Source organism: Callithrix jacchus, chromosome 18, assembly GCF_049354715.1.
Source record: "Callithrix jacchus isolate 240 chromosome 18, calJac240_pri, whole genome shotgun sequence".
Classification (NCBI taxonomy): Eukaryota; Metazoa; Chordata; class Mammalia; order Primates; family Cebidae; genus Callithrix; species Callithrix jacchus.
The window spans coordinates 15848480-15865678 of record NC_133519.1 but is presented as its reverse complement, the minus strand read 5'-3'; the positions used below and the strand labels follow the sequence as shown (position 1 = coordinate 15865678).

The window sequence follows — 17199 nt, the reverse complement described above, 5'->3', positions numbered from 1 at the left end:
GGATGAAAAAGATGTGAAGGATGGATACTGGTGATAGTTGTACAATGTGAAGGAACTTTTATGTCACTGTCCAGAACAATAAAAAATGGTTTAAAAGGTAAATATTATGGTATGTGTATTTTACCACAATTTTTCAAAAAAAAATTAGTCTTATGTGTGTCCATTTCTACATTTCTTTTCTGTAGCTAGTATCTCATTGTCCTGATTACATAACTTTGCAGTAAGTCTTGAAATTAGATAAGTCCTCCAATTTTTTTCTAGTTTTTACCTTTCCATAGCAATTGTGAATTCTCTTGGCATTGTCTCAAAAACAAAACAAAACAAAACTCTGTTGGTACTTGAGATTGTGTTAAATCTGTATATCAGTTTGGGGGAAAATTGCAATCCCCAACTTTTTAAGACATAGAGTTTTGCTCTATTGCCCAGGTTGGAGTGCAATGACTTACTGCAGCCTTGACCTGGGTTTTTACACGAGCTTCCCAGTTCTGCCTCTTGAATAGCTGGAGGAAGTGTAAGCCACCACCCCTGGCTAGGTTTTTAAAATTTTTTGCAAAGATGGGGCCTATAAACTGATCCTCCTGCCTCAGCCTCCCAAAGTGTAGGGCTTACAGGTGAAAGCTGCTAAGCCTGGCCAGAAATTGTCATCTTAATGATATTCAGTGTTTCATTCCATGGACATGGTATATACTCCATTTATTTTAGGTTATCTTTATTTATTTATTTATTTATTTAATTTATTTATTTATTTTCGAGAGGGAGTCTCACACTGTCCCCTAGGCTGAAGTGCAGTGATGCAATCTTGGCTCACTGCAACTTCCACTGCCCAGGTTCAAATGATTCTCCTGCCTCAGCCTCACCAGTAGCTAAGATTACAGGTGCCTGCCACCATAGTTGGCTAATTTTTATATTTTAGTAGAGACGGGGTTTCACCATGTTGACAAGACTGGTCTCAAACTCCTGACCGCAAGTGATCCACCTGCCTCAGCCTCCCACCGTGCTGAGATTATAATCATGAGCCACCATGCCCAGCCATTTTTTTTTTATTCATTGTTTTGTTTCCACTCTTAGGTACTGCATATATTTGGTTAGATTTATATTTTGGTTTTCTTTTAAATTTATACTTTATTATATTTATAAATCAATTATATTTCTGTATTATTTTGTGTGATTTATATCGAAGCATTTAATGCTTTTCTTGGTTTTTGTTTTGTTTTGATTTTTTGAGATGGAATCTCATTCTGTTGCCCAGCCTGGAGTGCAGTGCTGCGATCTTGGCTCACTGCAGCCTCCGCCTCCTGTGTTCAGGCAATTCTCCTGCGTCAGCCTCCCAAGGAGTTGGACTACAGGTGCATGCCACCACACCCTGCTAATTTTTGTATTTTTAGTAGAGACAGGCTTTTACCATGTTGGCCAGACTGATCTCAAACTCCTAACCTCATAAGATCTGCCCTCCTCGCCTCCCACAGTGTTGGGATTACAGGAGTGGGCCACCCCACCTAGCCACTTTTCTACTGTTGTAAATAGCATTGTTTAATTTTGATTTCCATTTTCTCACTGATACAACATAGAAATACAGTTGAATTTGTCCTTGGGTTCTGCAACATTGCCGTGTAATTCACTAATTATAGTAGTTTCTCTTTTGTAGAGTCTTTGGGTGTTTTTATATAGACATTCATGTAATGTGTGAGTAGAGATAGTTCTTCCTTTTCAATATTGTTTTCTTTTTCTTGCCTTTTTGCAGTGGCTAGGACCTTTATTATGATACTGAACATATATGATGAAAGCATATATTTTCCTTGTCCTTCATAACAGGGAAACTTTATACACATTAACCTGTACACATGAGGCAAAACAAATATCTGGCAAACTTCCTGCCTTGTTATTGCCAGTATGTTTGCTTATGTTTATTTTATAGAAAATTTCCAGAGTTTTTAGTTGTACTTAGCAAAATGAGAGGTAGATGTGCATCTGTTCCATTTTTTCTGGAACAAGAATCACCTTTATTATTTTCTAAGTAAAATGCTTTGCTTTAAAATATGGAACACTTCACTGGGGGTGGTGGATCACAAGGTCAGGAGATTAAAACCATCCTGGCCAACATGGTGAAACCCCATCTGTACTAAAAATACAAAAATTAGCTGGATGTGGTGGCATGTGCCGTAATCCCAGCTACGCAGGAGACTGTGGCATGAAAATGAACCCTGGAGGTGGAGGTTGCAGTGACCTGAAATTGTGCTATTGCACTTCAGCCTGGGTGATAGAGCCAGACTTCGTCTAAAAAAAAAAAAGAAAAAAAAAGAACACTTTATAAGTTTGCATATTATTCTTGCATGAGGGTCATGCTAATCTTCTCTATTGTTCCAGTTTTAGTATATGTGCTGCTGAATCAAGTATATCTTTTATTTTTTTAAAGGTTTTTTTAAATTTAGATTTATATTTTGATAAGCTTCTGCATTTCCTCTCTTAGAACTCTTAGATGTCAATACATCTGGCTTGTGTTGTTTTGGATATGAGATCTAAACTTTTTTTTAAAGAAACAGGTCTCACTATGTTGCCCAGGCTGGTCTTGAACTCCTGGACTCAAGCAATACTCCCACCTCAGCCTCCCAAAGTGCTGGGATTACAAGCATGAGCCACTGTGTTCAGCCTCTAAACTCATTTTTATACCCCTTTTTATAGTATGTGGTTTTTCTTTAGCTTCTTTGTTTTCTTCGTCAGTAGTTTTCAGCAAGTCTATTATGATATACTGTAGCTTATTTGTTTTATTCAAGTTTATCTTGCCTATGATTTGCTTAGTTTCTTCTAACTTTGAGGTTGTACTTTTTATCAATTTGGGAAATGTTTTAGCCATTACTCTCAATTTTTTTCATTGCGAGTTTTTTATATTATGAATATTACATCATTTTATATCTGGTTTTGTTGTTTTCCTTTACAAGTGTTCAGTTGTTTTGATAGTAAGTTTCCTCCTTTCCTGGGATTCTAAGATTCTGTTAGCATTATATTCTCTTGGTAATTGATTCTTTTCTTTATTTTAATCTCTGTATATCAGTTTGTGTTGTTTCTATTGCTAATCTTCAAGTTCACTGATCTCCAGTGTTTTATTTGCTATTAAGTACTCTCCAATTTTTCATTTCAGATTTTGTTTATCAATTCTCAATATTCCTTTTGTTGTCATTAAATCTGTTCCTCTCCTCGTTATCTTCATATATTCCTCCACATTTCTGATTTATTCTTGTAGAGTAGTACTTTAAAGTTATTTTCCCTTCTGTCGTTGTGATTTCTATTTCTATTGCTATTTCTACTGAATGATTTTTCTCATGGTTCACATTTTCCTGCATTTTGGCATATGTAGGAATTTATTACTGGATGCACCACGTAGTGATGTCACATTATGTGTTTCTGGTTTTTGTTGGTTTCCTTAACAAATATTCCATTTTATTTTGGTAGGCAGTTAAGTTGCTTATGGATTGGATTCTCGTGAATATTGTTTTTAAACTAAGCAAGGGCTGATCTTTGTTTCAGGGATAGGTAAGCCCTCTAACAGTGGATAACATTACCCTCTGGGCTTGCTGTTTAATGTCCCCTGTTGTTGAACAATGTCTTTCTACTTTGCCTAATGGAATCTAAGTGTCTGGCATCAAATGTGTAAGTTTTATGAATTGCTCAGGTTACAGTTTTCTGGTGGGTCTTTGTCCAGCCATGTGGAATTGTACCCTTCACATGTACAGTGTAGTGTTTAGCAGTATTCTGAAAGAGACACCCACATTTAAGATTTTTAGAGTTGTAATTCTCCATAGCTTTTTCCATTTTGATACTCAGTTCCACAAATTCCAGCTGTCTCAGTCCCTCTGTAGTCTGATATATCCCTTCTCAACTCATCAGTTTAGTCATACTCTGCTTGGTTTCTACTTCTGATCCGTAGTCATTCTTAGAAAGGCAAGGTTGGTCTGGGCCTGATGGCTCATGCCTGTAATCTCAGCACTTTGGGAAGCCAAGGCGGGTAGATCACCTGAGGTCAGGAGTTCGAGACCAGCCTGGACAACATGATGAAACCCCACAAAAAAATTAGCTGGGTGTGGTGGCACGCACCTGTAATCCCAGCTGCTCGGGAGGCTGAGGTAGGAGAATTGCTTGATGGAGAGGTTGCAGTAAGCCAAGATCATGCCACTGAAATGCAGCCTAGGAGACGGAGACTCCATAACACACACACACGCACGCACGCACGCATGCACACGAAAGGCAAGGTAAGGCTGGGTGCAGTGACTCATGCCAATAATCCCAACACTTTGGGTAAGTGGATCACCTGAGTTTGAGGAATTGTAGGAGTTTGAGACCGGCCTGGCCAACATGGTGAAACCCCATCTCTACTAAAAATACAAAAATCAGCTGGATGTGGTAACAGGTGCTTGTAATCCCAGCAACTCAGGAGGCTGAGGCAGGAGAATCGCTTAAACCTGGGAGACAGAGGTTGCAATAACCCGAGTTCATGCCACTTCATTCCAGCCTGGGACAGAGTGAGATTTCATCAAAAAAAAAAAAAGAAAAAGAAAAGAAAGCCAAGGTGGTTGTGTGACTCACCACATTTTTTTTTTCTGATTTCTCGAGAATCACAGTGCTGCACTAACTGTTGTCCAGTATCTGATAATTGTTTTTTAAATTTTTCTCAGGCCGGGTACAGTGGCTCATGCCTCTAATCCCAGCACTTTGGGAGGCCAAGGCAGACGATCACCTGAGATCAGGAGTTCAAGACCAGCTTGGCCAGCATGGTGAAACCCTGTCTCTACTAAAAGTACAAAAATTAGGCATGGCGGCAGGCATCTGTAATCCCAGCTACTCGGGAGGCTGAGGCAGGAGAATCACTTGAATCCAGAAGGCAGAGGTTGCAGTGAGCTGAGATTGCACCCCTGCACTCCAGCCTGGGCAACAGAGTGAGACACTGACTCAAAAAATAAAATTTTCTCTCAGTATCTAGTAGATTACTGTATTTCTGTTATCTCTTGTCAAGAGAAGTCTGGTATCTGTTATTTCAGCATGGCCAGATAAGGAAGTCCCCATCTCTCTCTCTTTTTTTTTTTTTTGAGATGGAGTCTCGCTCTGTTGCCCAGGCTGGAGTGCGGTGGCACGATCTCTGCTCACTGCAGCCTGAAGTGATTCTTTTGCCTCAGCCTTCCGAGTAGCTGGGACTATAGGCGTGTGCCACCATGCCCAGCTAATTTTTGTATTTTTAGTAGGAATGGGGTTTCACCATGTTGGCGAGGCTGGTCTCGAACTCCTGACCTCATGATCCGCCCGCCTCTGCCTCCCAAAGTGCTGGGATTACAAGCGTGAGCCACCACACCTGGCCTCCACTAATCTTTTTTTAATTGCTGTGATTTTTAAAAAAATAGACAATTATTTGTAGGAAAACATTTTTTTCCACAATAAAATTATCTTTAAACTTCTCTTTCTAGCTTTAATGAAGCACCAGTTGAGATTCCCAGTCCTCCTGAAACCCCAGCTAAACCTCCTGAACCTGAAAGTACCTTGCAGCCTGTGCTTTCTCTCATCCCAAGGGAAAAGAAGGCCCCACGTCCCCCAAAGAAGAAGTATCAGAAAGCAGGGCTGTATTCTGACGTTTACAAAACTACAGAGTAAGTAGTAGTACCTACTAGTTAACATCCCTTTTTCTTCCACGTTTGAAGGAATACTTTGACTATCAAAAAACAACATAGATCCTTTTGTATTTAATAAGCGTGATGATTGTATTTTCACGCTCATATATCAGATACCTTCCTCAAACTTTGTGTCAAGGTCAATACATTACCCTTTCTGATGTAGGGGGAGAAATCAGTACAAAAATAATAGACTCAAATATCAGTGTTCACTCTACTGTCCTATGTTGTGTGAGACTAATTGTCTTTCTGATCTTTATCTTCTCTCTGCCTTTCTAGATCTAGATTCTATGATGCTTTTCTTACCAACTTAAACGAAAAATGGTTTTGTGTAACTAAAATGATTTGGTTACTTCATTTTTGATATTGGTGACTTCATTTTTCATTGATTAGATGCTATCTTCCATGAACTTTGACAGATGAATAAAATATTTAGCTTACCTTTTTTTTTTTTTTTTTTTCTGAGACAGAGTCTCACTGTCACCAGGCCTCAGGCTGGAGTGCAGTCACGCAATCTCGGCTCACTGCAGCCTCAGCCTCCCGGGTTCAAGCAATTCTGCTGCAGCCTCCGGAGTGGCTGGGACTACAGGTGCGCGCCACTGCCCAGCTAATTTTTGTATTTTTAGTAGAGACAGGGTTTCACCATCTTGGCCAGGATGGTCTCAATCTCTTGACCTCATGATCTACCCACCTCTGCCTCCCAAAGTGCTGGGATTACAGGCATGAGCCACCGCGCTCTAGCTTGCTTTTTTAAGAACTTCATATTCTCTTGGCAAAGTTCAACTTAATAAGCACTCTAATTGAGAAATTTTATTTTTATTTTATTTTATTTTTGAGACGAGCCTCTCGCTCTGTCACCAGTCTGGAGTGCAGTGGCACGATCCCGGCTCACTGCAACTTCCATTTTCTGGTTTTCAGCAATTCTTCTGCCTCAGCCTCCCAAGTAGCTGGGACTACAGGCATGTACCACCATGCTCGGCTAACTTTTTGTACTTTTAGTAGAGACGGGGTTTCACCATGTTGGCCTAGATGGCCTCAATCTCTTGACCTCGTGATCCGCCCACCTCAGCCTCTCAAAGTGCTGGGATTATAGGTGTGAGCCACCGTGCCTGGCCTCTAATTGAGAATTTTTAAAGCACCAAAAGGATAGCAAATTATCATCAATTAAGAAATATTTTCTGGTTGAGTTAGGATCTAGAGGTTTGGTGGTTTACCAGATGGAGAAGGATATTCCAGTTAGAACAGCATGTAAAAAGGCACATTCTAGGATGCAAAGATTTTTCATATATCAAAACAACTTAAAATTTTAGGGCTTCTGAAATGTAGTGGCCTTGTGGTAAATGAGCATTATGTGATAAGGAACATGTAACCATGGACTTTTAGATATTTAGTTGACTTTAAGATATTTCATTTTTATGTTATTTTGCTATAGGAACTCAAAAATGAGTTTGGGGGGATGGATATAAAAAGTGTAGGTTTGCTTAAGATAATTCTGGCAGCAGGGTAGAAAATGAATGAATTACTAGTGGCAAAACTCACAGTTTCTATCAAAAAGTCATGAATATCTGAACTTAGACAAAAAAATAATAAAATTGAAAGAGGAAACCTTATGTTTTAGAAATATATCTCATTTGGTGTTGTTAATGTAATCGACATGTAAACCATGCCACTTATTTTGCATGTAAAAGATTTTTTATTGCTTTGTCACTGAGGTAAATATCACAAAATTTTTAGACTCTGTATGTGCCTCTTAGGTCATGAAAACATTTTACTAATTGAGCTTACGTTTTGCTAATTATAATAATAAGTCATCTCAAATAACCAAGACTTTAAATAGATAGGCACTTACTATTTTTTTTAATTTCAGAGAGGTTGTTAAGTATGTAATTCAAAATTCATAATGGTACCTTCACAATGTCTTCAGGGACCTGGGCTCCTTTTTTTCCTTCTATCTCAGCACTAATCATACATTCCAAAGATTCCCTCATGTTCCAACGTAGCTACTAGAGTTCAGCCGTGAGATGTTTGTTATAGATAAAAAAGAGAGGAGAAGCATGCTCCTTCTTTGTAAGAAAAATTCAAACTCACCTGTATATAAATTGGCTAGAATTTAAGTTGTGTAGCCACACTTTAGCCATAAGACAGCTGACGAAATAATGGTCATTACTCTAGATGATAATAGCTGTTAAGAAAAAAAAAATCGCCCTAAAAATAAAATAATAAAAAGATAAAAAAAAATTTTTAAAGATAAAATGAATGAGCTGATGGAGTTAATAACAGTTGGCCCTTTTTTAAAAAAGAAAAAATCAGCATTCTGTCGATAGAAATGAGAAAGTGGAAATACACTTTCGGACACATCTAATTCAGTCATAATTTTGGAACAGTGTCTTTGCTAAATAGAGCAGAAATATATTTCAGATTTTCTGCTAAATAAAATTCAAGTTTTATTTCTTGCTTAGGGAAAACCTCTCAGACTGTGGTTTTCCTCTGCTCTGAGAGGAATACCACATTCCTCTCAGGGCAGAGGAATATTGTGATTATTATATCACAATAATCAACTAAGAAATCTGTAAGAGCAAACTGCTGGTTGAAAAAAAAAAGAACAAAAAACATTTTTTTAAATAAAATTTTGAAAACACCCAGAAGACTTCTGTAACTAAAATTATGGGGCATTTCCCATACACCAAGCAAGAGGCACCACCTGGATGCCCTCCAATTCCATTCTGACACTGTTTACCTGGATATAGTGTCAGGTCCTATAGGTTGGGTGCTCAGTTTCCAAGACCACTACCCTCCATTCAGACCTGACACAAGTCTGAGTCTCCAGAACTTTTGACTAACCAGCTTCAAGTTGGGGTTTGCATATCCTCCTCTTTGGGTTTGATTAATTTTCTGGAATGCCTCACAAAACTCAAGGAAACATGTACTTCCTTTTACTGGTTTATCATAAAGGGTATTACAAAAGATATAGATGAAGCGATATATTGGTGAAGGAGCATGGGGCTTTCATCCCTCCTTGAGTGCACCACCCTCCAGGAACCTCCACATGTTCAGCTGTCCAGAAACTCGCTGAACCTCTCTTTTCAGTTTTATTTTTTGGTTTTTTTTTTTTTTTAGATGAAGTTTCTCTCTTCTTGACCAGGCTAGAGTGCAGTGGCACAATCTCAGCTCACTGCAGCCTCTGCCTCCCAAGTTTAAGTAATTCTCCTGCGCCAGCATTTTGGGAGGCTGGAGCTGGAGGATTGCTTGATCCCAGGAGTTGTTGCCCAGGAGACCAACCTGGGCAACATAACAAGAACTTGTCTCTACTAAAAATAAAAAAATTTAGGCTGGGTGCAATGGCTCATGCTTGTAATTCCAACACTTTGGGAGGCCGAGGTGAGCAGACTATTTGAGGTCAGGAGTTCAAGACCAGTCAGGCCAACATGATGAAAACCTATTTCTGCTAAAAATATAAAAATTAGCCAGATGTAGTGGCTCAAAAAAAAAATTTTTTTTTTTTAAATTCACCAGGTGTGGTAGGGCACACCTGTAGTCCCAGCTACTTGTGAGACTGAGGTGGGCAGATCACTTGAGCTCACGGATCCGAGGCTGCAGTGAATTGTGTATGTGCCACTGCACTCTAGTCTAAGTAACAAGCCTTTTTTTTTTTTTTTTTTTGAGATGAAGTCTCACTCCGTGGCCCAGGCTGAAGTGCAATGATGTGATCTCAGCTCGCTGCAACCTCCACCTCTCAGGTTCAAGCCATTTTCCTGCTTCAGCCTCCTGAATAACTGAGATTACAGGCACACGCCATCACGCCTGGCTAATTTGTGTTTTTAGTAGAGACGGTGTTTCACCATGTTGACCAGCATGGTTTCAAACTCCTGATCTTGTGATCCACTTACCTCAGCCTTCCAAAGTGCTGGAATTACAGACGTGAGCTACCATGCCCGGTCAACAAAGCTTCTTTTTGAAGCTGTGTCTCAAAAAAAGAAAGAGAAAATAATATAAGCTTTTTTACAGCTTGAACATACTGTTAGAAATTATTTAATCCATTTTCTGTAAAGCCTAGAGAAGTAAATCTTATGATGACAATTACCTTCCTTGATAATACTGATTTTTTTCGGTTGTATCTTGAGAATACTTAAACCTACAGAAAAATTTTAAAAATTGCAAATGAACATGCATATATTCTAACCTAGATTTGTCATTTATCAATATTGTATCACAGTTGCTTTATCTTAATTTTATTATTCATTTGTTTGAAAATATACTGCAGATATTTAGTACCTCTTAGATTTTAGTAATTACCACCTAAGAACTAGAATATTCTCCTATCTAATCAGAATACTGTTGTTAATACCTGTGAAAATAAGCAGACCAGGTGCAGTGGCTCATGCCTGCAATCTCAACATTTGGAAGGTCAAAACAGGAAGATCGCTTGATCCCAGGAGATCAAGACCAGCCAGGGCAAGATGGCAAGGCCCCATCTCTACAAAAAAAATTTTTTTTTATTTTAGCCGAGAGTAGTGGAACATGCCTATAGACCAGCTATTTGGGAGGTCAAGATGAGAAGATCACTTGAGCACAAAAGTTTGAGGGAGCAGTGAGGCGTGATCCCACCATGGCAACCCAGCTACAGCAACAAAATGAGACCCTGTCTCTAAAAAATAAAAAGTAAAATGAGCAAGGATGTTGTAAAATTATCTAACACGTATCCATTTTATATCATTTTTATATTTTTCTTATTTTCCTAGACATTGTCATTTATAGCAGTTTATTTTGAATTGTTTTAATCTAGGATCCAAACAAATATCACACATCTTATGTGATTTTTATGTGTATTCTTTTAATCTAGAATGTTCTCTCATCATTTGATTTTCGTAAGATTGACCACTAGGCCGGGCACAGTGGCAAATCCCAGACCTTGGGAGGCCAAGGCGGGTGGATCACGAAGTCAAGAGATTGAGACCATCCTGGGTAACATGGTGAAACCCTGTCTCTACTAAAAAAAAAAAAAATTAGCCAGGCTTGGTGGTGTGTGCCTATAGTCCCAACTACTTGGGAGGTTGAGGCAGGAAAATTACTTGAAACCGGAAAACGGAAGTTACAGTAAGCCAGGATCATGCCACTGCACTCCAGCCTGGCGATAGAGTGAGACTATCTCAAAAAAAAAAAAAAAAAAGATTGACCACTGGGCACAGTGGCTCACACCTGTAATCCCAGCACTTTGGGAGGTAGAAGCAGGCAGATCACCTGAAGTTTAGGAGTTTGAGACCAACCTGGCCAATATGGGGAAACTTCATCTTTACTATAAATACACAAATTAGCAGGGCATGGTGACAGGTGCTAGTAATCCCAGCTACTGGGGAGGCTGAGGCAGGAGAATCACTTGAACCCAGGAGGCAGAGGTTGCACTGGGTGGAGATTGCACCACTGCACTCCAGCCTGGGCAATAGAGCAACACGCCATCTCAAAAAAAAAAAAGATTGACCTTGTTTTTTATTTTATTGATTGATTGAGATGGAGTCTTGCTCTGTCGCCCAGGCTGGAATGTAATGGCTTGATCTCGGCCCACTACAACTTCTGCCTCCTGGGCTCAAGCAATTCTCCTGACTCAACCTCCCGAGTAACTTGGGATTACCCATGTACACCAACACATCTGGCTAATTTTTGTATTTTTAGTAGAGACGGGATTTCACCATATTGGCCAGGCTGGACTCGAATTCCTGACCTCATGTGATCCACTCGCCCTAGCCTCCCAAACTGCTGGAATTACAGGTCTTGAGCCACAGCGCCTGGCCAAGATCGACCATTTTTGAAGAACTCAGGCTTTTGTTGTCTTTTAGAATGCCCTTCATTCTGGATTTCACTGATCCTATCTTTGTGATTAGATTTAGGTCTAAAAAAATCTTGGCGGAGGCCTGGACAAGATGGCTTATGCCTGTAATCTCAACATTTTGGGAGGTTGAGACTGGAGGGTCACTAGAAGTTTGGAGTTCATTACCAGCCTGGACAACATAGTGGGATCTAGTCTCTACAAAAATAAAAATTAATTTAATTTAATTTAAAAAATCATGGCAGTAATATTGCATATGTAATATTTTATACTTGTTTTTGCATCCCACTTATTTTTCTAGTGTTGATGATGCCATGTTTGATTACTCGGTTAAGGTGGTATTCAGCAAATCTTTTAATTGTAAAGATACATTTTTTTCCATTGTGATTGGTTCTAAACCACAGGTTGATATTTGAGGCTATAGTCTGTTCTCTATCACTCTTTTTAAATATAATATTTAATCATTTATTTATTAATGTTCATTTTCTAAGTTAATGATTACATTGATGGTTGAAAATGACAATTTTTGCTGGGCTCAGTGGCTCACCCCAGTAATTCCAGCACTTTGGGAGGCCGAGGCAGGTGGATCACCTGAAGTCAGTAGTTCAAGACCAGCCTAGCCAACATGGTGGAACCCTGTCTCTACCAAAAATGCAAAAATTAGTTGGGTGTGGTAGCACATGCCAGTAGTCCCAGCTACTTGGGAGGCTGAAGCAGGAGAGTTGCTTGAATCCAGGAAGTGGAGGTTGCAGTGAGCCCAGATTGTACACAGCACTCCAGCCTGGGTGACAGAGCAAGACTCCATCTCAAAAAAAAAAATAATAATTTTTTTTGTGGCGGGGGGATTACAGGCATGAGCCACTGTGCCTGGCCAAAAATGACAATTTTCTAATTCCATCATCCCTTCATTTTTTAGCTAACATTTTCTGGTGAAGATGAGCTTCTCTTTGTTTTTTTTCTCCATTCGCTCTCTGTTTTTTTTTTTCTTTTCTTTTGAATACTGTATAGACTCATGAATTTTTTTTGTCTGGGTAGTATTATTTATTTGTTTGCTTGTTTTTCTCAAGAGACAGGATCTTCCTATATTGCCCAGGTTTGACTCTAACTCCTGGGCTCAAGAAGTCCTTCTGCCTCAGCTTTCCACAGTGCTGGGAGGCATAAGCTATCATGCTTGGCATAAAATTGAGTATATTATAATCTGTTATCACCATTTTATAGGGAACTACTCAAAATTCCCTGATTCTAGCACCAGTAGCCCCTTTAAACTTGTCCCTGTTTCCTTTATGTGTGTCTTCAGATTACTCATCGTTGAGCACTTCCCTGCTTTCTGCTGTTTGGGGTGGTGAGGATTTAGTTTTTTGTTTTGATTTTTCTGCTGCTGCTGTTCTATTTTACTTGTTCTTTCTCTGACCTGCATCTGGAATCAACTATTTCACTCAAGAAGCTTTGGTTTCTTTTAGTGAGGATTGTTATTTAGAAGTCAAAATCTGAATTTTCGATGTGCTTTTTGCTACTAGGGTGTTTGTTATTGCTGTTATGCCATGCTTCTAGCCCCTTTCAGGACCATGGAATGAAAAAATACATGTACACATGTGTGTGTTTTAATTTTCTATTGCTGTAGAAGAAATTACCACAAATTTAGCAGCTTAAATATCATCCATTTATTATCTCACAGATTCCCTGGAATTGTAGTTTATTCTTGGCTTAGTTCGATCCTCTGTTCTGGGTTTCATAAGGCTAGAATCAAGGCACCATCTGAGCTTGGGGCTTCTATTCCAGACTCACATGGATGTAGGCAAAACTCACTTATTTACAGTTGTGTAACTCATGGTTGGTGGCTTGCTTCTTCTAGTGCTCAACAAAGACAGTCTGCTTCTTTAAGACTGAACTGAGAGGAATCTAAGCCTTTATTGAGATACTAAGTGTACAGTTCCATGACTTTTATTATATGTACAGAGTTGCACATTTATCACCACAGTCAGTTTTAAAACATTTTTATTATTCTAGAAAGAAACCCACGTCCCTAGGCAATGACTCCTAATTTCTCTACCATTAGGCAGCTGCTTGCTTACCTGCTTTCTGTTCATTCTAGATATTTAATGTGTGGAATATATGTAATATAGATACAATTTTTTTACCTGTCCTGGATATTTAGTATCATACAATATGTGCTTTTTTGTGATTGAGTTCTTTTTTTTTTTTTTTTTTTTTGTGAGACGGATTCTCACTCTGTCACCAGGCTGGAGTGCATGGTGCGATCCCAGCTCACTGCAACCTCCACTGCACCTCCTGGGTTCAAGCAGTTCTCCTGCCTCAGCCTCCCAAGTAGCTGGGACTATAGGAGTGTACCACCCGCCCAGCTACTTTTTGTATTTTTAGTAGAGACAGTGTTTCACCATGTTGACCAGAATGGTCTTGATCTCTTGACCTCATGATCCACCCACCTTAGCCTCCCAAAGTTCTGGGATTACAGGCCTGAGCCACCACGCCAGGCCATGACTGAGTCTTTTTCACTTAGCATATTGTTTTCAGGTTTCATGCATGTTGTAGTATATATCATTCCTGTCTTTTTTGCCAAATAATATTCCATTGCACATGTATATACCGCGTTTTATTTATCTGTTCATCAGTTAATGAACACTTGGGTTGTTTCTGCTTCTGGCTATCACAAGTAATGCTGCTATAAACATTTGTTTACATCTACAGTTTCATTTTTTATAGCTGCATGATACTAGATTATACAGATACTTCATAGTCTAACCAGTCTAGTAGGGAAGGGTTGTTCTAATATTTTCTTCTATAGATAATGCCCAGTGAATAATCTTATCCATATATTGTTTGATATTTTGGAGGTGTATCTTCAGGGTGAGTTCCTAGAAATTGAATTACTGGGTTAAATAGTAATTGTATATGTAATATTGTAAATATTGCTCAATTCTGCTTCCATGGCAATTGTATCCTTTTGTAGTCCTAGAAGTATATAAGTGGCCTTACTTTTCCACAGCCCATCCTATGTTGTCAAACTGTTATATGTTTTTTAATCTAATAGGTGAGGAATTTCAATTCACTTTTTTTTTTTTGAGACGAAGTCTCGCTCTGTCACCCAGGCTGGAGTGCAGTGGCGCAATCTCAGCTCACTGAAACCTCTACCTCCTGGGTTCAAGCAGTTCTCCTGCCTCAGCCTCCCGTGTAGCTAGGACCACAGGTGTACGCCACCATGCCTGGCTAATTTTTGTATTCATAGTAGGGATGGGGTTTCACCATGCTGTCCAAGCTGGTTCAATTCACATTTTTTTGTAAGTAATACTGTGAAGCATCTTTTTATGTCTTTGAAGGCTACTTAATTATCTTTTTCTTTTAACTGTCTTTTCATGTTTATTTCCCCATTTTCTATTGGATTCCTAGTCTTTATCCCCCTCAATTTTAAAGAGTTCTTTATTAGATATTCCTTTGTCTGTGATGTAAATTATAGATATATTTTATCAATTTGTTATTTGACTTTTGTGCTTATTGACTGTATCTATTGTTATGCCAGTAATAATATGTTGTTACTGTTCAAACACTATTGATTACTACAGCTTATTTATTTATTTATTTTTTAGAAACAGGATCTCACTCTAAGGCCCAGCCTGGAGTGTAGTAGCACAAACATGGCTTAATTCAGTCTCTATTTCCCAGGCTCAAGCCATCCTCCTGCCTCAGCCTCCCGAGTAGCTGGGATGAGAGAAGTAGATCACCATACCCAGCTATTTTTTAAATATTTTATAGCAATAAGGCCTCATTATTTTGCCCAGGCTGTCTCAAACTCCTGGCCTCAAGCTATCATTCCATCTTAGCCTCCCAAAGTGCTAGGATTATAGGTGTGAGCCACTGCTCCTGGCCAAAGATTATTTTGGCTATTCCTGGGTTTGTCATTTCTCTGTGATTTTTAAGATCAGCTTATCTATTTCTGCAAAAAAATGCAGCTGGAATTTTGAACAGAATCTATAGATCAACTTAGGAAGTTTTGCCATCTTAGCAGTATTTAGTCATCATCATATCTGTGAATATGGGATGTCTTTCCATTTATTTTTAACTTTTTTTTGAGGCAGTCTTGCTCTCTCATCCAGGCTGGAATGTGGTGGCCTGATCTCGGCTCACTGCAACCTCCACCTCCCGTGTTCAGGTGATTCTCCTGCCTCAGCCTCCCAAGCAGATGGGACTACAGACGCATACTACCATGCCTGGCTAATTTTTTGTATTTTTGCAGAGACAGGGTTTCGTCATGTTAGTCAGGCTGATCTCAAACTCCTGACCTAAGGTAATTTGCTCACCTCGACCTCCAAGATTGCTGGGATGACAGGCATGAGCCACCATGCCCAACCTATATTGATCTTGGCAGGCGCCTATAATCCTAGCTACTCAGGAGGCTGAGACAGGAGAGTTGCTTGAACCCAGGAGAAAGAGGTTGCAGGGAGCCAAGATCACACCACTGCACTCCAGTCTGGGTAATAAGAGTGAAACTCCATCCCCAACCAAAAAAAAAGAAAAAGGTTCATATTTTTATATAATCAAGTTTACCATGTTGCTTTGTTTTTTGTTTGTTTGTGTTTTGAGATAGTCTCACGCTGTTGCCCAGGCTGGAGTGCAGCATCAGCTGCCTAGGCTCAAGGGATCCTCTTGCCTTAACCTCCTGAGTAGCTGGTTCTATAGACTAATGCTATTACAACCAGCTAATTCTTTTATTTTTTGTAGAGACAATGATGTCTTGCCATGTTGCCTAAGCTTATTTTGAGCTCCTGGCCTCAAGTGATCCTCCTGCCTTGGCCTCCATGTCTGGCCTTTTTTCTTTCTTAATTGCTTCTGGATTTGTGTGTGTGTGTGTGGATTTTTTTTTTTTTTTAAGACAGGGTCTTCCTCTCATCCAGACTAGAGTGCAGTGGCACAATCCCAGCTCACTACAGTCTCCCCATCCTGGACTCAAGCATTCATCTTATCTCAGCCTACCCCAGTAGCTGGGACCACAGGTAAATGCCACCACACTCAACCAATTTTTTTATTTTTTGTAAAGACAGGATCTCCCTGTGTTGCCCAGGCTGGTCTTGAACTCTTGAGTTCAGTCCCTCCTTGGCCTCCCAAAGTGGCTGGAGTTGTAGGTGTGAGCCACCACACCCAGGTTGCTTCTTTTCTTTCTTTCTTTTTTTTTTTTTTTTTTTTTTGAGACAGAGTTTTATTCTTATTGGCCAGGCAGGAGTGCAGTGGCGCAATCTCGGCTCACTGCAACCTCCACCTCCCGGGTTCAAACAATTCTCCTGCCTCAGCCTTCCGAGCAGCTGGGATTATAAGCATGTGCCACCACACACTGCTATTTTTTCTTTTTAATGGTAGGAACAGCCTTTATTGGCTGCAGGAAGTGGAAGAGGGGATACAGCTTTTACAGACTAAATTGCCACCCTCCAAAAAAGACTTCTGTATTTTGAGTCATTAGAAAACCTCTCCCACACCTAAATTTTAAGTAAGTAAGAAATGTTTTTTATTTTTTTTCTGGTAATTACTGGCATTCAGGTTTTGCATCTAGTTTCCTATATATTTGGAATTTTTTCAGGTATATTAGTCTGGGCTAATACTGAAGAAGTAAAAAGAAAGTTATTACTTCTCAAGTACCTATTATGTGCCAGTTACTGTACTAATCAGTTTATGTACATTATCTTTTTTTTTTTTTTTTTTTTTGAGACGGAGTTTCGCTCT

At 39.4% G+C, this 17199-nt stretch overlaps 1 protein-coding gene, 1 non-coding gene and 1 pseudogene across 13 annotated transcripts in view; 2 read left to right on the top strand and 1 right to left on the bottom strand.

Moving 5' to 3' along the window:
- Positions 1–17199, top strand: part of ASH1L (ASH1 like histone lysine methyltransferase) — a 229878-nt gene that overhangs the window by 127407 nt on the left and 85272 nt on the right. For 9 of the 12 annotated variants that reach the window (XM_035279531.3, XM_078355858.1, XM_078355853.1 and 6 more), the window contains one exon: positions 5451–5630. The exons of the other annotated variants lie outside the window; for them this stretch is intronic. In XM_035279531.3, coding sequence (XP_035135422.2) covers positions 5451–5630 — 180 coding nt within the window. The remainder of the gene's footprint in view (positions 1–5450; positions 5631–17199) is intronic. 12 annotated transcript variants of the gene reach the window in all.
- Positions 2290–2390, bottom strand: LOC118149329 (U6 spliceosomal RNA; annotated as a pseudogene).
- Positions 5712–5814, top strand: LOC118149368 (small nucleolar RNA U13). Its single transcript, XR_004736750.1, has one exon. It is a non-coding gene; the product is annotated as a small nucleolar RNA U13 (small nucleolar RNA).